This window comes from Telmatherina bonti, assembly GCF_933228915.1.
Source record: "Telmatherina bonti genome assembly, chromosome: 17".
Taxonomy (NCBI): domain Eukaryota; kingdom Metazoa; phylum Chordata; class Actinopteri; order Atheriniformes; family Telmatherinidae; genus Telmatherina; species Telmatherina bonti.
The window spans coordinates 35,881,982-35,903,899 of NC_136615.1; the positions used below are offsets into that span (position 1 = coordinate 35,881,982).

A 21,918-nucleotide genomic window follows, 5' to 3' on the forward strand; every position below is an offset into this window, starting at 1 on the left:
GAGAGACAGACGGACGGACGGACGGAGAGACAGACAGACAGATGGACAGATGGATGGATGGAGAGAGACAGACGGACGGACGGAGAGACAGACGGACGGATGGAGAGACAGACGGACGGATGGAGAGACGGACGGAGAGACAGACGAACGGACGGACGGAGAGACAGACGGACGGACGGATGGACAGACAGATGGACGGATGGAGAGACAGACGGACGGATGGAGAGACGGACGGACGGATGGAGAGACAGACGGACAGATGGAGAGACGGACGGAGAGACAGATGAACGGATGGACGGAGAGACAGACGAACGGATGGACAGACAGATGGACGGATGGACAGACAGACGTACGGATGGACAGACAGACGTACGGATGGACAGACAGACGGACGGACGGATGGAGAGACAGACGGACGGACGGATGGAGAGACAGACGGACGGACGGATGGAGAGACAGACGGACGGACGGATGGACAGACAGACGTACGGATGGACAGACAGACGTACGGATGGACAGACAGACGGACGGACGGATGGAGAGACAGACAGATGGACGGATGGACAGACAGACGTACGGATGGACAGACAGACGTACGGATGGACAGACAGACGGATGGACGGATGGAGAGACAGACGGACGGATGGAGACAGACGGACAGATGGAGAGACGGACGGAGAGACAGATGAACGGACGGACGGAGAGACAGACAAACGGACGGACGGAGAGACAGACGGACGGATGGACAGACAGATGGACGGATGGACAGACAGATGGACGGATGGACAGACAGACGGACGGACGGATGGACAGACAGATGGACGGATGGACAGACAGATGGACGGATGGACAGACAGACGGACGGACGGATGGAGAGACAGACGGACGGATGGAGAGACGGATGGACGGATGGAGAGACAGACGGACGGATGGAGAGACAGACAGACGGATGGATGGAGAGACAGACAGACGGACGGATGGAGAGACAGACGGACGGACGGATGGAGAGACAGCTTACATGACGATGAGGTTGGCCGTGCTGGAGTGCTCCTGCAGCAGCTCGTTGAGTCGGATCTGACGGTTGGTCTGAGGAACAAACACAGTTGTACGTTCAGTCTGGAGCGGAGCGGATCAGAACCAACCTGCAGGCGGCTAACGGACCTTAGCTCGGTACAGCTCCACCTCGTTGTCTGTGATCCTCCAGGGCTCGCTGTTTTTCAGCCTCTCTGCCGTCTCCATCTCCATGTTGTCGTCATTTAACCGATAAGGCTCGATCATCTCCTCGAAGGCCGTCACGCTGCAACCACACACAGGGTTAGCGAGGCGTCTCCACAGCCGGGTCAAACCGGGTTTTATAAACGGGCTGAACTAAAACTGAACTAAAAATTGACTTTTTATGGTTTAATCCCCTGGAATCTGGACTAGTGAGACCCTGTGGAAGGACAGAGCGTGGTTCTGCTGGGCAGTCCCTGTGCTTTTATTTTACCAGCTGGACTTTTCTACTGAGCTTTTTTAGAATCAGAAAATCTACTTTAACTTTCCTGTTTTACACATTTAACCCTGTAATTCCCTTTTGCAGAACATTATACGTAGCAGAGTTCCTTTGGTTTTTCTATTTCTAACGGTTTCCATGTGATCGATGGGAAATAAACGACCGCTGGAGGCCAAAAAGGAAACCTGCTTTTCAGGTTTGGTAAATCTGCAGACGGACCAGCGGAACAACTTTAATGTTTGGAATGGAGATTTTTCCAGTTTGAACTCTTTTTATTTACGTTATTTTATGGAAGTTTCCAGCTGATTCTGCTGATAACTGATCAGTTTATCAGAACTGATTAAATGGCGGTCAGATGTTTTCACAACAACACACCAGCAGAGGGCAGCACACCCCCACCCTCATCGGCTTCATCGGTTCCTCTTTTTATCCGGTCCAGCTCCGGTCCCCAAGGGCCACAATCCTGCATGTTTTCCATGTCTCCCTGCTCCAACACACCTGACTCAAAGTCACTGTGCAGAACTCCAGAGGCTGTTTGGTCCATTTAATGGAGTCGTAAACACGTCTGCAAATCTGCACAGGCTTCCTGAATCTTATTGCCATCATCTGCACCGCCTCTACTCTACTCTACTGAACGGAACAGGAGGGGCATTATGATTAACAGCTGCTGCCGTGTCGTACTGGAAGCAACGTTTTTCATCCCTCCGTCCCTCCAGCCGCCCCGTTGTTTGATCCTGAAACACGACTTCATCCCAGATTGTTGCCGTGAGAGCAGCTCATCCGGTGCAGAGTTGTGTCGAGTCTCTCCGACTCATCGGACAGGTAGAGGAGGTGAGCTCAGTGCAGAAATGACAGAAAGTTTCAGCCACTTCATTAGTTTAAAGTCTCCATTGTGTAAAATCCATTTTTAAACCTTTTATAAACAACATAAAGAAATAAATTCCTGGTCTGAATGTCAGTCTTTGTGCAGAGCTGGTTCTGACCGTGTCACACCCATTCAGCAGTGTGTGTGTTTGGATTCCTGCTGAGACATGAGTGTGAGTGACGTTTGCTGCATGCTTTCTGCACATCTGCAGTCTGGATATAAAGCGGTGAGGCCGGCGTGTCGAGCAGAACTCACTTCTCCTTCTTAGGCTTGGTGTTGATGTCTCCCAGCACGGTGATGTCCGAGAAGTCTATCCTGAACTTGCTCAGCAAAGTCGCCATCCTGCAGAGGAGAAGACGGGAGATGAATGAACACGGATCTGTGGGATAAATCTGAGAAGCAGCTGGAAGCGTTTTCAGAGCGAGCTCCCAGTCATCCTGAGAGACTGGTTTAAATCGTCTGAACACGGCGCTGCAGGCCGAAACACGTAGAGCCGCATTCATTTCCTCTGACTTCAGACGCAAAGGAACCGCAAGCCACAAAGACTCATCCGGCTTCTGCCGAGGAGTTTGTTTCACAAGACACGCAGCTGTGCAGCGAACACGCCGTTATGTAGGGAGCAACGCGGCGAATGGGGCGTTACGCGGGGAAGGCGGCGTTACGCGGGGAAGGCGGCGTTACGCGGGGAACGCAGCCTTACGCAGGGAACGCGCCCTTATGTAGGGAACGCAGCCTTACGCAGGGAACGCGCCCTTATGTAGGGAACGCGCCCTTACGTAGGGAACGCGTTGTTACGCAGGGAACGCGGCGTTACGCAGGGAACACGCCCTTACGCAGGGAACGCGGCGTTACGCAGGGAACACGCCCTTACGTAGGGAACGCGCCCTTAAGTAGGGAACGCGGCGTTACGCAGGGAACGCGCCCTTACGTAGGGGACGTGCCCTTAAGTAGGGAACGCGTTGTTACGCAGGGAACGCGTTGTTATGCAGGGAACGCGTTGTTATGCAGGGAACGTGCCCTTAAGTAGGGAACGCGTTGTTACGCAGGGAACGCGTTGTTACGTAGGGAACGCGTTGTTACGCAGGGAACGCGTTGTTACGTAGGGAACGCGTTGTTATGCAGGGAACGCGTTGTTATGCAGGGAACGTGCCCTTAAGTAGGGAACGTGCCCTTAAGTAGGGAACGCGTTGTTACGCAGGGAACGCGTTGTTACGCAGGGAACGCGCCCTTATGTAGGGAACGCGCCCTTACGTAGGGAACTGTTACACAGGGAACACTGCGTTACGCATGGAACGCGGCGTTACGCAGGGAACGCGGCGTTACGCAGGGATCACGCCCTTACGTAGGGAACGCGCCCTTACGTAGGGAACGCGCCCTTAAGTAGGGAACGCTCCGCTACGCTGGGAACGCGGCGTTACGCAGGGAACGCGCCCTTACGTAGGGGACGTGCCCTTAAGTAGGGAACGCGTTGTTACGCAGGGAACGCGTTGTTACGCAGGGAACGCGTTGTTATGCAGGGAACGCGTTGTTATGCAGGGAACGCGTTGTTATGCAGGGAACGTGCCCTTAAGTAGGGAACGCGTTGTTACGCAGGGAACGCGTTGTTACGTAGGGAACGCGTTGTTACGCAGGGAACGCGTTGTTACGTAGGGAACGCGTTGTTATGCAGGGAACGTGCCCTTAAGTAGGGAACGTGCCCTTAAGTAGGGAACGCGTTGTTACGCAGGGAACGCGTTGTTACGCAGGGAACGCGCCCTTATGTAGGGAACGCGCCCTTACGTAGGGAACTGTTACACAGGGAACACTGCGTTACGCATGGAACGCGGCGTTACGCAGGGAACGCGGCGTTACGCAGGGAACGCGGCGTTACGCAGGGATCGCGCCCTTACGTAGGGAACGCGCCCTTACGTAGGGAACGCGCCCTTAAGTAGGGAACGCTCCGCTACGCTGGGAACGCGGCGTTACGCAGGGAACGCGCCCTTACGTAGGGGACGTGCCCTTAAGTAGGGAACGCGTTGTTACGCAGGGAACGCGTTGTTACGCAGGGAACGCGTTGTTATGCAGGGAACGCGTTGTTATGCAGGGAACGCGTTGTTATGCAGGGAACGTGCCCTTAAGTAGGGAACGCGTTATTACGCAGGGAACGCGTTGTTACGTAGGGAACGCGTTGTTACGTAGGGAACGCGTTGTTATGCAGGGAACGTGCCCTTAAGTAGGGAACGTGCCCTTAAGTAGGGAACGCGTTGTTACGCAGGGAACGCGTTGTTACGCAGGGATCGCGCCCTTATGTAGGGTACGCGCCCTTACGTAGGGAACTGTTACACAGGGAACACTGCGTTACGCAGGGAACGCGGCGTTACGCAGGGATCACGCCCTTACGTAGGGAACGCGCCCTTACGTAGGGAACGCGCCCTTAAGTAGGGAACGCTCCGCTACGCTGGGAACGCGGCGTTACGCAGGGAACGCGCCCTTACGTAGGGGACGTGCCCTTAAGTAGGGAACGCGTTGTTACGCAGGGAACGCGTTGTTATGCAGGGAACGCGTTGTTACGTAGGGAACGCGTTGTTATGCAGGGAACGCGTTGTTATGCAGGGAAGGCGTTGTTATGCAGGGAACGCGTTGTTACGTAGGGAACGCGTTACGTAGGGAACGCGTTGTTACGCAGGGAACGCGTTGTTACGTAGGGAACGCGCCCTTACGTAGGGAACTGTTACACAGGGAACACTGCGTTACGCATGGAACGCGTTGTTACGCAGGGAACGCGTTGTTACGCAGGGAACACGCCCTTACGTAGGGAACGCGCCCTTACGTAGGGAACGCGCCCTTACGTAGGGAATGCGCCCTTACGTAGGGAACGCGCCCTTACGTAGGGAACACTCCGCTACGCTGGGAACGCGGCGTTACGCAGGGAACGCGCCCTTACGTAGGGGACGTGCCCTTAAGTAGGGAACGCGTTGTTACGCAGGGAACGCGTTGTTATGCAGGGAACGCGTTGTTACGTAGGGAACGCGTTGTTATGCAGGGAACGCGTTGTTACGTAGGGAACGCGTTGTTACGCAGGGAACGCGTTGTTATGCAGGGAACGCGTTACGTAGGGAACGCGTTGTTACGCAGGGAACGCGTTGTTACGTAGGGAACGCGTTGTTATGCAGGGAACGTGCCCTTAAGTAGGGAACGCGTTGTTACGTAGGGAACGCGTTGTTATGCAGGGAACGCGTTATGCAGGGAACGTGCCCTTAAGTAGGGAACGCGTTGTTACGCAGGGAACGCGTTGTTACGCAGGGAACGCGTTGTTATGCAGGGAACGTGCCCTTAAGTAGGGAACGCGTTGTTATGCAGGGAACGTGTTGTTATGCAGGGAACGTGCCCTTAAGTAGGGAACGCGTTGTTACGCAGGGAACGCGTTGTTATGCAGGGAACGCGTTGTTACGCAGGGAACGCGTTGTTATGCAGGGAACGCGTTGTTACGCAGGGAACGCGATGTTATGCAGGGAACGCGATGTTATGCAGGGAACGCGATGTTATGCAGGGAACGCGTTGTTACGCAGGGAACGCGTTGTTACGCAGGGAACGCGTTGTTACGCAGGGAACGCGTTGTTATGCAGGGAACGCGATGTTATGCAGGGAACGCGTTGTTACGCAGGGAACGCGTTGTTATGCAGGGAACGCGATGTTATGCAGGAAACACGCCGTTATGTTTGGAATGCGCCCAAACATGTTTGTCTTCTGAAAGATCAACAAAAGGAAATAAAATAAATAAAATACTGAAAAGTATATAAATATATAAATATTGAATAAATACATAAGAAAAAAACTTTTTAAATAAAAATGGATTAAAAGATAAAAAAATCAATGAGTAAAAACATCTTATCAGTAATTTAATTTAGTATTTATTTGTAATGATCCTACATAACTTAACACTGGTGAGACTCGGGGTGTTCTGTGTGTTCGACCCCAGAACAGAACTTTCTCACCATTATCTGGATAATACTCCGACATGACGAGACAGGAGGCAGAAAACGACGGGTTTTCTGTTAGAAAGTCTATCGGTCGTGCCACAACCTTTCCTCCTGACCCGCAGTGGAAAAGAAAACACCAGATTTCTATCCTCCATTAATTAAACCGCTGACATGTCAGTAATGGTCCATCTTCCTTCACCGTGTTCAGAGCATCACCAGAAGGAGACGGCTTTCCACAAAGACAAGAAAAACACGGAGTCCTAATGGTCCTGATGCAACATGACTGCACAGACGAGACAGGAAGCTTTTATCACCAACCACAATCCCCGTTTCTGCAATAAGTGGCTGAGATCCTTTCCATCTAAACCAACCAGTAAAACCAGTATCAGGCCATCAGTCAGCTGTAATTACTGGAAACCTGATCCTGGTTTCTGTCCTGTTGTTCATTTACTTCTTCTGCTCTTCTCACTTCCAAACTTTATGCCTCCAAGCTGCTTTATTCGGCCTGAAAGGCAGGAAGAAGTCACTGAGGTCTCCCAGTCTGGGTTCGACACCACCCAGTCTGGGTTCGACACCTCCCAGTCTGGGTTCGACACCTCCCCGTCTGGGTTCGACACCTCCCCGTCTGGGTTCGACACCTCCCCGTCTGGGTTCGACACCTCCCAGTCTGGGTTCAACACCTCCCCGTCTGGGTTCGACACCTCCCCGTCTGGGTTCGACACCTCCCAGTCTGGGTTCGACACCTCCCAGTCTGGGTTCGACACCTCCCCGTCTGGGTTCGACACCTCCCCGTCTGGGTTCGACACCACCCAGTCTGGGTTCGACACCTCCCAGTCTGGGTTCGACACCTCCCAGTCTGGGTTCGACACCTCCCCGTCTGGGTTCGACACCTCCCCGTCTGGGTTCGACACCACCCAGTCTGGGTTCGACACCACCCAGTCTGGGTTCGACACCTCCCAGTCTGGGTTCGACACCTCCCAGTCTGGGTTCGACACCTCCCAGTCTAGGTTCGACACCTCCCAGTCTGGGTTCGACACCTCCCAGTCTGGGTTCGACACCTCCCAGTCTGGGTTCGACACCTCCCAGTCTGGGTTCGACACCTCCCAGTCTGGGTTCGACACCACCCAGTCTGGGTTCGACACCTCCCAGTCTGGGTTCGACACCTCCCAGTCTAGGTTCGACACCTCCCAGTCTGGGTTCGACACCTCCCAGTCTGGGTTCGACACCACCCAGTCTGGGTTCGACACCACCCAGTCTGGGTTCGACACCTCCCAGTCTGGGTTCGACACCTCCCAGTCTGGGTTCGACACCTCCCAGTCTAGGTTCGACACCTCCCAGTCTGGGTTCGACACCTCCCAGTCTGGGTTCGACACCACCCAGTCTGGGTTCGACACCTCCCAGTCTGGGTTCGACACCTCCCAGTCTAGGTTCGACACCTCCCAGTCTGGGTTCGACACCTCCCAGTCTGGGTTCGACACCTCCCAGTCTGGGTTCGACACCTCCCAGTCTAGGTTCGACACCTCCCAGTCTAGGTTCGACACCTCCCAGTCTGGGTTCGACACCTCCCAGTCTAGGTTCGACACCTCCCAGTCTGGGTTCGACACCTCCCAGTCTGGGTTCGACACCTCCCCGTCTGGGTTTGACACCTCCCAGTCTGGGTTCGACACCTCCCAGTCTGGGTTCGACACCTCCCAGTCTAGGTTCGACACCACCCAGTCTGGGTTCGACACCTCCCAGTCTGGGTTCGACACCTCCCAGTCTAGGTTCGACACCACCCAGTCTGGGTTCGACACCTCCCAGTCTGGGTTCGACACCTCCCAGTCTGTCCAGTTCTGTGTCCCAGTCCTGCTGGTGGACTCAACAGCTGCCTTCCACACCACCGAACAGCGTTCGTTAAACGAGGGAACTGGTTCCGCTCCGAGTGCTCGGAGATGCTGCGGGGTCCGTGATGAACTGCAGGTGGTCCGGATTACAGGCATGTGGAAATGTACACGTATGCACATTGATAGTAACTTCCACATTTAGAAAAGTTACTTTGTTGAGATTTGAGAGATTTTTCTGCGATCATCTGATCTTATAATTATAATTATAAAATATAATGTTATAATGTCCGACCCACTGGAGATCCAATCACGCTGAACTAAAGAGGAAATTCACCTTCCTGCTGTCGGGGAAACGAGCTGCATCGACCACCGCTACGGACCATAAGATCTCCGCTCCAGAATGGTCCAGGTGCAACTTCCTGGTTTTACCGTCCAGAGGTGGGAAATCGGAGGAAAATCCGTCCCGTCCACACAAACCAAACTCTTTACGCCCCATTTTTTTCACAAGTGAAAGTTTAAATGTTGTGAAATGTCAGCAACCGGCCTGCGAGCGTCCACGGCGACGTGATGTCACACGGCGACGTGATGTCACACGGCGACGTGATGTCACACGGCGACGTGATGTCACACCTTCAACTTCAACCTGAAAACGTCTCGAACCGCCTCTCTGGTACGTACTGGGATTGTCTTCTTTCACCCAGTGCCACCATCACTGACTGGTTTTCCTCTTGCATCGCCGCCCAGCTGCCTGAATTCCACTCACCTTCTCCTCTCCAGTCAGCAACTGGTGGCGCTTTCTCACCATTAAAACCAGTAAGCAGACAGAGTAATGGTAACGTGACATCCAGTCCAGCAGATGATTCCTCTGCTCACGGTTCCAACATGGCTTCTACTTCACTTCGCTTCCAAACAGGAACTGGAGGGAAATCTGTCCCGTTTCCACGGCGACGCCAGGTTCAGGTCAGCGCCGCCAGGTTCGGGTCAGCGCCGCCAGGTTCGGGTCAGCGCCGCCAGGTTCGGGTCAGCGCCGCCAGGTTCGGGTCAGCGCCGCCAGGTTCGGGTCAGCGCCGCCAGGTTCGGGTCGATACGCTTTTGTCCCGATTCAGTTAGATTCCGATGTTTTGGGTGCCGATTCGATTTAAATTTCGATTCTCACAATTCTTTGATTTAGCTGATTTTTGTAAATTAAAAACAAAAAAAGATTAAAACTTATTTTTGCTCATCATTTAGTCTGACCCCCCCCCACTAGATGGACTGTTCCGGAGCTAACGGAGGTGGGCAGGCGAATGCTAAGGCGTGGAGCTACAACCGTCTCTCCGTCAGGATTTCTGACAGCTGTCAATCAAAAGAACACGCCCCCATCATGCAGGATTAAACATCTAAACAGATGAATTATTTATCTCACGGCAGTACGTGCACTACTCACGCCCGTCGGTCGTGATCAATCCGGTTGATCTTGCCGCCGATAAAGACGCGGATCTTGCAGTCCTTCCACCTCTTCTTGTTGGTCAGCAGGTAGGGGATGAGCAGCGTCAGGCCTGAGGACAGACGGGGACGGGGTCAGACGTTTCTCTGCAGACAAGCTGAAGGTTATGGTGACATCACCCAGAGGTCAGCTGACCGCCACCATGAGGTCAGCTGACCGCCACCATGAGGTCAGCTGACCCGCATCGTTCAGAAAAACTTCCATCATAAGTTGTGAGGTTCTAAAGGTGGAACATGAAGCAGAACGTCGTCAGACCGTCTGAGGAAGCAGCTCCTGGTGAAGATTCAGGTCTGACCGCTACAGACCGGGAGACGTCCCGGGACGCACGGGGAGACGTCCCGGGACGCACGGGGAGACGTCCCGGGACGCACGGGGAGACGTCCCGGGACGCACCGGGAGACGTCCCGGGACGCACCGGGAGACGTCCCGGGACGCACCGGGCTCCTCTCTGTTCTCTTTACTCTCCACGTAGAAACATCTGATGTTTCTCTGTTTTCTCACCAGGATTCTTGGTTCTGCTACTGATCGACCCACTTTCTCCGACCAGAACCAGGAGAATAGAACTCCTTCCTGGTTCTGGTCCTGATGCAGATTTTCCTTCCTGGTTCTGGTCCTGATGGGGTTTTTCTTCCTGGTTCTGGTCCTGATGCAGATTTTCCTTCCTGGTTCTGGTCCTGATGGGGGTTTTGTTGCTGGTTCTGGTCCTGATGCAGATTTTCCTTCCTGGTTCTGGTTCTGATGGGGGTTTTGTTGCTGGTTCTGGTCCTGATGGGGGTTTTCCTTCCTGGTTCTGGTTCTGATGGGGGTTTTGTTGCTGGTTCTGGTTCTGATGGGGTTTTCCTTCCTGGTTCTGGTCCTGATGCAGATTTTCCTTCCTGGTTCTGGTCCTGATGGGGTTTTTCTTCCTGGTTCTGGTCCTGATGGTTTTTTTCTTCCTGGCTCTGGTTCTGATGGGGGTTTTCCTGCCTGGTTCTGGTTCTGATGGGGGTTTTCCTGCCTGGTTCTGGTTCTGATGGGGGTTTTCCTTCCTGGTTCTGGTCCTGATGGGTTTTTTCTTCCTGGCTCTGGTTCTGATGGGGGTTTTCCTGCCTGGTTCTGGTTCTGATGGGGGTTTTCCTGCCTGGTTCTGGTTCTCATGGGTTTTTTCTTCCTGGTTCTGGTCCTGATGGGTTTTTTCTTCCTGGCTCTGGTTCTGATGGGGGTTTTCCTGCCTGGTTCTGGTTCTGATGGGGGTTTTCCTGCCTGGTTCTGGTTCTGATGGGTTTTTTCTTCCTGGCTCTGGTTCTGATGGGGGTTTTCCTGCCTGGTTCTGGTTCTGATGGGGGTTTTCCTTCCTGGTTCTGGTCCTGATGGGTTTTTTCTTCCTGGCTCTGGTTCTGATGGGGGTTTTCCTGCCTGGTTCTGGTTCTGATGGGGGTTTTCCTTCCTGGTTCTGGTTCTGATGGGTTTTTTCTTCCTGGTTCTGGTTCTGATGAGGGTTTTGTTCCTGGTTCTGGTTCTGATGGGTTTTTTCTTCCTGGTTCTGGTTCTGATGGGGGTTTTCCTTCCTGGTTCTGGTTCTGATGGGTTTTTTCTTCCTGGTTCTGGTTCTGATGGGTTTTTTCTTCCTGGTTCTGGTTCTGATGGGGTTTTTTCTTCCTGGTTCTGGTCCTGATGGGTTTTTTCTTCCTGGTTCTGGTCCTGATGGAGGTTTTCCTTCCTGGTTGTGGTTCTGATGGAGGTTTTCCTTCCTGGTTGTGGTCCTGATGGAGGTTTTCCTTCCTGGTTCTGGTTCTGATGGAGGTTTTCCTTCCTGGTTCTGGTTCTGATGGAGGTTTTCCTTCCTGGCTCTGGTTCTGATGGGGGTTTTCCTGCCTGGTTCTGGTTCTGATGGGTTTTTTCTTCCTGGTTCTGGTTCTGATGGGGGTTTTGTTCCTGGTTCTGGTTCTGATGGGGGTTTTGTTGCTGGTTCTGGTTCTGATGGGGTTTTCCTTCCTGGTTCTGGTCCTGATGGGTTTTTTCTTCCTGGTTCTGGTCCTGATGGGTTTTTTCTTCCTGGTTCTGGTCCTGATGGGTTTTTTCTTCCTGGTTCTGGTTCTGATGGGGTTTTTCCTTCCTGGTTGTGGTCCTGATGGAGGTTTTCCTTCCTGGCTCTGGTTCTGATGGGTTTTTTCTTCCTGGTTCTGGTTCTGATGGGGGTTTTCCTTCCTGGTTCTGGTTCTGATGGGTTTTTTCTTCCTGGTTCTGATGGGGGTTTTGTTCCTGGCTCTGGTTCTGATGGGGGTTTTCCTGCCTGGTTCTGGTTCTGATGGGTTTTTTCTTCCTGGTTCTGGTTCTGATGGGGGTTTTGTTGCTGGTTCTGGTTCTGATGGGGTTTTCCTTCCTGGTTCTGGTCCTGATGGGTTTTTTCTTCCTGGTTCTGGTCCTGATGGGTTTTTTCTTCCTGGTTCTGGTCCTGATGGGTTTTTTCTTCCTGGTTGTGGTCCTGATGGAGGTTTTCCTTCCTGGTTGTGGTCCTGATGGAGGTTTTCCTTCCTGGTTCTGGTTCTGATGGAGGTTTTCCTTCCTGGCTCTGGTTCTGATGGGTTTTTTCTTCCTGGTTCTGGTCCTGATGGGTTTTTTCTTCCTGGCTCTGGTTCTGATGGGTTTTTTCTTCCTGGTTCTGGTTCTGATGGGGGTTTTCCTTCCTGGTTCTGGTTCTGATGGGTTTTTTCTTCCTGGTTCTGATGGGGGTTTTGTTCCTGGTTCTGGTTCTGATGGGTTTTTTCTTCCTGGTTCTGGTTCTGATGGGGGTTTTGTTGCTGGTTCTGGTTCTGATGGGGTTTTCCTTCCTGGCTCTGGTTCTGATGGAGGTTTTCCTTCCTGGCTCTGGTTCTGATGGAGGTTTTCCTTCCTGGCTCTGGTTCTGATGGGTTTTTTCTTCCTGGTTCTGGTTCTGATGGGTTTTTTCTTCCTGGTTCTGATGGGGGTTTTGTTCCTGGTTCTGGTTCTGATGGGTTTTTTCTTCCTGGTTCTGGTTCTGATGGGGGTTTTCCTTCCTGGTTCTGGTTCTGATGGGGGTTTTGTTGCTGGTTCTGGTTCTGATGGGGTTTTCCTTCCTGGTTCTGGTCCTGATGCAGATTTTCCTTCCTGGTTCTGGTCCTGATGGGTTTTTTCTTCCTGGTTCTGGTTCTGATGGGGGTTTTCCTTCCTGGTTCTGGTTCTGATGGGGGTTTTCCTGCCTGGTTCTGGTTCTGATGGGTTTTTTCTTCCTGGTTCTGGTTCTGATGGGGGTTTTCCTTCCTGGTTCTGGTTCTGATGGGGGTTTTCCTTCCTGGTTCTGGTTCTGATGGGGGTTTTCCTTCCTGGTTCTGGTTCTGATGGGGGTTTTCCTTCCTGGTTCTGGTTCTGATGGGGGTTTTCCTGCCTGGTTCTGGTCCTGATGCAGATTTTCCTGCCTGGTTCTGGTCCTGATGGGTTTTTTCTTCCTGGTTCTGGTTCTGATGGGGGTTTTCCTTCCTGGTTCTGGTTCTGATGGGGGTTTTCCTTCCTGGTTCTGGTTCTGATGGGGGTTTTGTTCCTGGTTCTGGTTCTGATGGGGTTTTCCTTCCTGGTGGTGGTTCTGATGGGGGTTTTCCTTCCTGGTTCTGGTTCTGATGGGGGTTTTGTTCCTGGTTCTGGTTCTGATGGGGTTTTCCTTCCTGGTGGTGGTTCTGATGGGGGTTTTCCTTCCTGGTTCTGGTTCTGATGGGGGTTTTGTTCCTGGTTCTGGTTCTGATGGGGTTTTCCTTCCTGGTGGTGGTTCTGATGGGGGTTTTCCTTCCTGGTTCTGGTTCTGATGGGGGTTTTGTTCCTGGTTCTGGTTCTGATGGGGATTTTCCTTCCTGGTTCTGGTTCTGATGGGGGTTTTGTTCCTGGTTCTGGTTCTGATGGGGATTTTCCTTCCTGGTTGTGGTTCTGATGGGGATTTTCCTTCCTGGTTCTGGTTGTGATGGGGGTTTTCCTTCCTGGTGGTGGTTCTGATGGGGGTTTTGTTCCTGGTTCTGGTTCTGATGGGGATTTTCCTTCCTGGTTGTGGTTCTGATGGGGATTTTCCTTCCTGGTTCTGGTTGTGATGGGGGTTTTCCTTCCTGGTTCTGGTGCTGATGGGGGTTTTCCTTCCTGGTTCTGGTTCTGATGGGGGTTTTGTTCCTGGTTCTGGTTGTGATGGGTCTTCCTTCCTGGTTCTGGTTCTGATGGGGGTTTTCCTTCCTGGTTGTGGTTCTGATGGGGGTTTTCCTTCCTGGTTGTGGTTCTGATGGGGGTTTTCCTTCCTGGTTGTGGTTCTGATGGGGATTTTCCTTCCTGGTTCTGGTTCTGATGGGGGTTTTCCTTCCTGGTTCTGGTTCTGATGGGGGTTTTGTTCCTGGTTCTGGTTCTGATGGGGTTTTCCTTCCTGGTGGTGGTTCTGATGGGGGTTTTCCTTCCTGGTTCTGGTTCTGATGGGGGTTTTGTTCCTGGTTCTGGTTCTGATGGGGTTTTCCTTCCTGGTGGTGGTTCTGATGGGGGTTTTCCTTCCTGGTTCTGGTTCTGATGGGGGTTTTGTTCCTGGTTCTGGTTCTGATGGGGTTTTCCTTCCTGGTGGTGGTTCTGATGGGGGTTTTCCTTCCTGGTTGTGGTTCTGATGGGGATTTTCCTTCCTGGTTCTGGTTGTGATGGGGGTTTTCCTTCCTGGTGGTGGTTCTGATGGGGGTTTTGTTCCTGGTTCTGGTTCTGATGGGGATTTTCCTTCCTGGTTGTGGTTCTGATGGGGATTTTCCTTCCTGGTTCTGGTTGTGATGGGGGTTTTCCTTCCTGGTTCTGGTGCTGATGGGGGTTTTCCTTCCTGGTTCTGGTTCTGATGGGGGTTTTGTTCCTGGTTCTGGTTGTGATGGGTCTTCCTTCCTGGTTCTGGTTCTGATGGGGGTTTTCCTTCCTGGTTGTGGTTCTGATGGGGGTTTTCCTTCCTGGTTGTGGTTCTGATGGGGGTTTTCCTTCCTGGTTGTGGTTCTGATGGGGATTTTCCTTCCTGGTTCTGGTTGTGATGGGGGTTTTCCTTCCTGGTTCTGGTTCTGATGGGTTTTCCTTCCTGGTTCTGGTTCTGATGGGGGTTTTCCTTCCTGGTTCTGGTTGTGATGGGGGTTTTCCTTCCTGGTTGTGGTTCTGATGGGGGTTTTCCTTCCTGGTTGTGGTTCTGATGGGGGTTTTCCTTCCTGGTTGTGGTTCTGATGGGGGTTTTCCTTCCTGGTTGTGGTTCTGATGGGGGTTTTCCTTCCTGGTTGTGGTTCTGATGGGGGTTTTCCTTCCTGGTTGTGGTTCTGATGGGGGTTTTCCTGGTCTACATGGACACAGTAATGCCACCTCAGCTGTGTTTGTCTCTGAAGTCTCTCGGCTCCGTTTGGTTTCTGAAGGTTCTGATGGAGACACGTCTTATTTCCCGCCTGCAGAGTTTCATCAGAAAGATCCGGAAATCCCGTCAGATGTGTGTTATATGTAGTGGGTTCTGCAGTGGGAATGAGCAGAACCCACAGTGTCAGAGTGGGCTGCCACTGACATGACAATGAGCAGATTTCTACTGATCACATCATCTGAGGAGTGTGAGACACGCCTGGAGAGTTTAGCGTGTCTTTACACCCAGCTGGGCTGATCCGCCCTGTCAGCACCGATCCATCCGTCATCACACTGGACAACACAACATTTCATACTGATCAACTTGGGTTTATGAAAAATGACATTTGGCCAAATGAGAAACTAGAGAGTAGTTGATGTCAGAGCTGAATGTACAAACTGGTTGGACTGGTTCCCCCTCGCTCACCTCCATCATCAAACAGCCACCAGACGTCCACAGTACCCTTCCCCTGTTTCTGCTGGAACTGCTGGCTGGCCTCCAGCAGCCTCTGGTCCGACACGTTCAGAGGAACCGTCGGACTCTTCTTGTCTGAGGACGACCCCCAAACACAAACACAAAGACAGACAGGACACAAAGCTTTAGATTAGACGGTTTCAGAGGAGCTGGACATGTACTAACTGTGTTTATTCCAACTGGACAAACTGGAAAATCCCTAACGTTTGCTTCTGTGTGTGTCTGAAGGATGGTGTTTAACTGAAACACAGCTGACTCTAATGAAACGAGGAGAAAATCTGCTGAATCCCATGACTGCCAGCTGTCAGCCGTGTTTTCCTGCAGAGGTTCGTCTCTTCAGGGTAAAAACCATCAGATCAGGACTTTAACTGGTCTTTAAAGCAACTGGGAAATGGTTTGAAAGGTGATTCTGAACACTCTGCAGAAAACACAGCCAGAGAAACCAAGAGAAGCTGGAAACATGAAAACAACCTGGAAGAGAAAGCTCCAGAAGACCAGCACCTCCAGAGAGAAGAAGCAACACAACACATCTACTAGTGAGAGATGGATTAAAGGCACAACCACATCCAGGAGAAGTTCAGACTGAGCATCAGGCTAGAAGCTGGACACAGAGGGAGGAGAAGGTGACGTGTTAGTCTTCCAAACCAAGCAGCAGCAGCAGGCTGGAAAGATGGAGGATGGAAAGGAGACGGATGGCGGGATGCAGGACGTTACTGGGAGAAATGAGGTGATGGGAAATAAACCCAGCAGAAGGAGCACAGAGAAACAGAAAGAGCTAAAAACATCAAGACTGAGCAGAGACGGAAAGGACAAAGTCCAAATGAAGCGGATCTCCTGCCTTTTTTCAACAGGGGCTGAGTCGGAGCTTTGCCATCATCATCATCATCTGAGAACAACAGAACAAAAAGAGAGAGAGAAAGAAATAATGAAGTGAAATGTTGATGAACATTAGAAAACGTCGGGGCTGCTGGTGTCGCCCTAAAGTCAACGTCCACGTCTACTGGTGGGAATCTCTGGTCCAGTTCTGGACTGGTTTGCATTCTACCTGAAGGACCGGGCCTACTTCATATCTGTGAGTTACTGTGGATGTACACTGCAGGGCTCCACGTAGGGCCCCCTATATGTGGAGGCCCCCACAGCTCCACGTAGGGCCCCCTATATGTGGAGTCCCCCACAGCTCCATGTTGGGCCCCCTATATGTGGAGGCCCCCACAGCTCCACGTAGGGCCCCCTATATGTGGAGTCCCCCACAGATTCATGTAGGGCCCCCTATATGTGGAGTCCCCCACAGATTCATGTAGGGCCCCCTATATGTGGAGTCCCCCACAGCTCCATGTAGGGCCCCCTATATGTGGAGGCCCCCACAGCTCCATGTAGGGCCCCCTATATGTGGAGGCCCCCACAGCTCCACGTAGGGCCCCCTATATGTGGAGGCCCCCACAGCTCCACGTAGGGCCCCCTATATGTGGAGGCCCCCACAGCTCCATGTTGGGCCCCCTATATGTGGAGGCCCCCACAGATTCATGTAGGGCCCCCTATATGTGGAGGCCCCCACAGCTTCATGTATGGCCCCCTATATGTGGAGGCCCCCACAGCTCCATGTAGGGCCCCCTATATTTGGAGTCCCCCACATCTCTATGTAGGGCCCCCTATATTTGGAGGTCCCCACAGCTCCATGTAGGGCCCCCTATATTTGGAGTCCCCCACATCTCCATGTAGAGTCCCCTATATGTGGGGTCCCCCACATCTCCATGTTGGGTCCTCTATATGTGGAGTCCCCCACAGCTCCATGTTGGGCTCCCTATATGTGGAGTCCCCCACAGCTCCATGTTGGGCCCCCTATATGTGGAGTCCCCCACAGCTCCATGTTGGGTCCTCTATATGTGGAGGTCCCCACAGCTCCATGTAGGGCCCCCTATATTTGGAGTCCCCCACATCTCCATGTAGAGTCCCCTTATGTGGAGTCCCCCACGGCTCCATGTTGGGTCCCCTATATGTGGGGTCCCCCACAGTAGTCCTACCTACTGTAACGGAGGTTTTTCATGTCTCCCTCCATCTAAAACCCATGAAGAACAGTGCAGCTAATCCAGACGCTGCCTCTCATGTCCTCATAACAACCAGTTTGTTTTTTCGTGTGTACATGTTGATGATTTGCCACTAATGTCTGTTTTTTATGTAAACCCCTACATTTATTTTGCTGTCTCGCTCTATTCCACTTGTTCTGTTTCCATTTCTTTTGTTCCGTTTAGTTGGTTTAAATTCTTCTATATTTAATGTTTCTTTTACAGCATGTTAGTAAAACACTTAGACTTGTGTTTTATATGAAATATGATGCAGAGATAAATCTGCCTTGTTTAGAGTGTAATAACCCGATTCAAGCAGACGTCCAGTCGAATCCCGCCTTTGTTCAGAAACTGGATTAAATATGCACAAGTCCTCTCCGCGTCTGTGATCCCAGTCGGACTGATGGAGGTGAACCCCGAGGACAAGAACCACACACATCCTGAGTTAACGATGGCCGTCAGGACTAAGAGGATTAGTCCGCCATTCTTCTTCCTGCGTCTCCCGCCGGTCACGGTGGGTTCAGTGTGTGGTCTCCGATCAGAAGGATCTGCTGGTGTCACGCCAAGGTCTGAGCTTTGACGCTTCTTCTTGACCCACTCTGTTGCTTTAGCATTATTTTCTAAGTTCTGTTAGACATCCCCGCAGCATGATACTGACGCCACCGTGCGTTGCCATGGCAACGCTATGTGTTAGTTGTGTCTGTGACTGATGCCCCTTCTTCTCCTTTCCTGTTTCCTAACGGTGGACGTGACGACGTTCTGCTGGACCTCCAGAGCCCGTTCCCCCGACATGTTCAGTGAGCGCCTGACACGTGTGCGTGCTGCACACAGGTCATGTGACTGAACTAAATTGATCACATGACCAATGAAGGTAAATGGCAGCAACTGGCGAAAACATCTTTTACTGCTCTTTTTGGTCCATTTTCTTTGCAGTGTTTTCAGTCATTTAATCATTTAGGCTTTCTTAAAAAATAAAATAAGTAAACAAGGAATTTATATAAATAAAAATAAAGGTAAAAGAAAAAAATATGTATATAAAAGTTTATAAATAAATCAAACATAAAAGGTATATAAGATAAAAAACATAAGGTGAAAATCGCAAATTATTAAAAAAGGTAAAAAGGATAAAACAAAAATTTAAACATATTTAATAAAAAATAAATATTTAAACTTAAATAAAACATGTAAAACTGACTAGAAAGAAAAGAGAAATGAATAAATAATGTAAAAAAAAATGTCCAGTGATGAGCAGGAAATGAGTAACTGTGAGGCAGGAAACAGAAAAAGGCACTTTAAGGTGACTAGTAGGAAGAAATAAAATATGCTGATTCATCGTCTGATGTGATGACGCGCTGCGTGAATGAAGCTGCGTCATGTTGTGTATTTCAGCTAGCAGATGTCGGATCATGGACCTGCGGAAGTTCTGCTGGTTGGGAAAATCTGGACCCACAATGTGGGAAGACTTTGCTTGTTTTGCTTGTGTGGGTGGCACTTCACACACCACGCTGATGGTGTTGTTTCTGTCTCACACACACACACACACACACACACACACACACACACACACACACACACACACACACACACACACACACACACACACACACACACACACACAGGCAGCTGTGGACTAACAAACACGGCCCGGTGGAACGCCGGGGTCACGGCGGTCTGAAGCGACTTCCTGTCGGAGCTCGCGGGGAGGAATGAAGGAAGCCATTTATGGATTTAAAACCGTTTCTCAGGACGGCGTTAGACTGGTTTCCTCTGAACTGAAAACCAGTCTGAGACGGAGCGGAGTGGGATAGAAGCATCACCATGGCAACAGCTGGGCGACCTGCAGCTGGAAGCAGAACGGAGGTGAGGCTGACCTTTCTGTAAGGCCGGACTGTTCTGGAGGCTGGTGGCCTTTGAAGACGGCTTCGATGAATCCCCGTCGGAGTCTTTGCTGGTGTCGATGGAGACGATCACGTCCTTCGTTCCTGAGGACTTCTCTTGGGAGGACAACAGGTCATCTGACAGGAAGCGCCGCCAGGAGACAGATGGAGGGAGGAAACGGTCCAGAAACGGTGTGAAACACTGCTTTTAACGTTTTAATGTCTTTCTGAGTGCCGGCTGTTACCTTGTCCCTGGATGTGGGACACGTCCAGCCCTTCCTTCAGCCTCAGGATGACCGCACCAAATTGGAAGTCAAAGGCATCGCTGGGAGAAACGGACAGAAATGGAAGACATGAGCTGAGTGGATGGAGGGGAAAGATCACATAGCAGAGTGTATTAGCTGCTCAAACGTCCTGACAATCGCCTCTAATTCCATAATCCCACTTTTTCCACTCAGCAGCAGTCTCACATGACCGTGTGAGCAGGAAAACACTTTTCTGGGTTACTACGAACACACAAGGAGTGTGTCGTGATTCCGACACTCAGGAAGTTCATCACAGAGCAGGAATAAGCTGGATTTCCCTGTTCCTTTCAGCCGGAGCCGCTTTTCCCACCGGATTTCTCTCCTTTTATTCTCTTTTATAGGAGAATAAAATCAAACCTAAAAGAACCAAAGTAGAGTCCCAAACATGAGTTTATAAACCAATGACTTATAATAATAACACTTTATTTGTCCCAGTCTGAAGACGAGACTTTAAACACTTCAAACATGGAAATAAATTAAATAAAAAGATTTTAAAAAGTCTAAAAATCTGCTTTTAAGAGCTAAAAATCTACATTATGGGATAAAACTGGACTCCTACAGACGCAGAGTTTATAAATAAAATAAAAGTCAAACAAAAAGATTTTAATGAATATTTTTTCACAGAAAACTCAGATTTCCCACGTTGTCAGTGACCCTGAAGTTACATTTATCTGTTTGTTTAATCCTAAAAATGTTCTAAAAGCTTGCAGACGATCCCAAGTTGCTGAAAGGAGACCGGGAGGCAGAACCTTTCAGACCCTCAGTGGAACCAGCTCCCAGTTTACCTGCTGGTACCAGTCGTCACTACTTACTGGATCATGCTGATGTAGGTCTCCACGTTCATCATGTCTCCGTCCCTCCAGTCGTTCTTGAAGCCCAGAACCAGGGTGTTGGGCTTCAGACGGCCCAGACCGGCAGCCTGCAAACAGAACACACACATATAGCGAGGATACACACCGTTTCCAAGGTAACGCTGATCCTTAGAAACCAGCAGAGCGACGGCAGTAAGACGGGGTGAACGACCCTTCTCTGAACACATGGACGTGTTTGTACCTGCAGCAGGTACTGAGATCCCTGCCTCAGGTCCTCAGCAAACACAGCAGTGTAGAAGGCTTTGGTCTCGCCCTTCAGCAGCCAGCGCTGACAGCGGGTCTGATCCGTCACCAGGTCCTTGAAGTTTGGCCGTCTGTAGCCCTGCAGGGCGGCAACACAACAAACACCATCGTTAAAAAACACTTTCTGAAACGGAAGGAAGGTCCATCGCTCTCCTTTACACACCAGGACTTTACAGAATCAGCATCCAGGTGTCCGGATCACCACACCTCCACCACCGTGTCCGGACCACCACACCTCCACCACCGTGTCCGGACCACCACACCTCCACCACCGTGTCACGATCACCACACCTCCACCACCGTGTCCGGACCACCACACCTCCACCACCGTGTCCGGACCACCACACCTCCACCACCGTGTCCGGACCACCACACCTCCACCACCGTGTCCGGACCACCACACCTCCACCACCGTGTCCGGACCACCACACCTCCACCACCGTGTCCGGACCACCACACCTCCACCACCGTGTCCGGATCACCACACCTCCACCACCATGTCACGATCACCACACCTCCACCACCGTGTCCGGATCACCACACCTCCACCACCATGTCACGATCACCACACCTCCACCACCGTGTCCGGACCACCACACCTCCACCACCGTGCCCGGACCACCACACCTCCACCACCGTGTCCGGATCACCACACCTCCACCACCGTGTCCGGACCACCACACCTCCACCACCGTGTCCGGACCACCACACCTCCACCACCGTGTCCGGACCACCACACCTCCACCACCGTGTCACGATCACCACACCTCCACCACCGTGTCCGGATCACCACACCTCCACCACCGTGTCCGGACCACCACACCTCCACCACCGTGTCCGGATCACCACACCTCCACCACCGTGTCCGGACCACCACACCTCCACCACCATGTCACGATCACCACACCTCCACCACCGTGCCCGGATCACCACACCTCCACCACCGTGTCCGGACCACCACACCTCCACCACCGTGTCCGGACCACCACACCTCCACCACCGTGTCCGGACCACCACACCTCCACCACCGTGTCACGATCACCACACCTCCACCACCGTGTCCGGATCACCACACCTCCACCACCGTGTCCGGA

The 21,918-nt window shown here is 51.9% G+C and overlaps 1 protein-coding gene across 1 annotated transcript in view; it reads right to left on the bottom strand.

The window, feature by feature from the left end:
* Positions 1–21,918, bottom strand: part of slc12a2 (solute carrier family 12 member 2) — a 69,294-nt gene that overhangs the window by 1,941 nt on the left and 45,435 nt on the right. Inside the window, exons 17-26 of the mRNA XM_079256601.1 lie at positions 20,763–20,903; positions 20,522–20,628; positions 19,650–19,729; positions 19,399–19,542; positions 16,303–16,350; positions 15,417–15,539; positions 9,566–9,677; positions 2,613–2,699; positions 1,162–1,297; positions 1,019–1,086 (exon numbers count right to left, since the gene is read on the bottom strand). Coding sequence (XP_079112727.1) covers positions 1,019–1,086; positions 1,162–1,297; positions 2,613–2,699; positions 9,566–9,677; positions 15,417–15,539; positions 16,303–16,350; positions 19,399–19,542; positions 19,650–19,729; positions 20,522–20,628; positions 20,763–20,903 — 1,046 coding nt within the window. The remainder of the gene's footprint in view (positions 1–1,018; positions 1,087–1,161; positions 1,298–2,612; positions 2,700–9,565; positions 9,678–15,416; positions 15,540–16,302; positions 16,351–19,398; positions 19,543–19,649; positions 19,730–20,521; positions 20,629–20,762; positions 20,904–21,918) is intronic.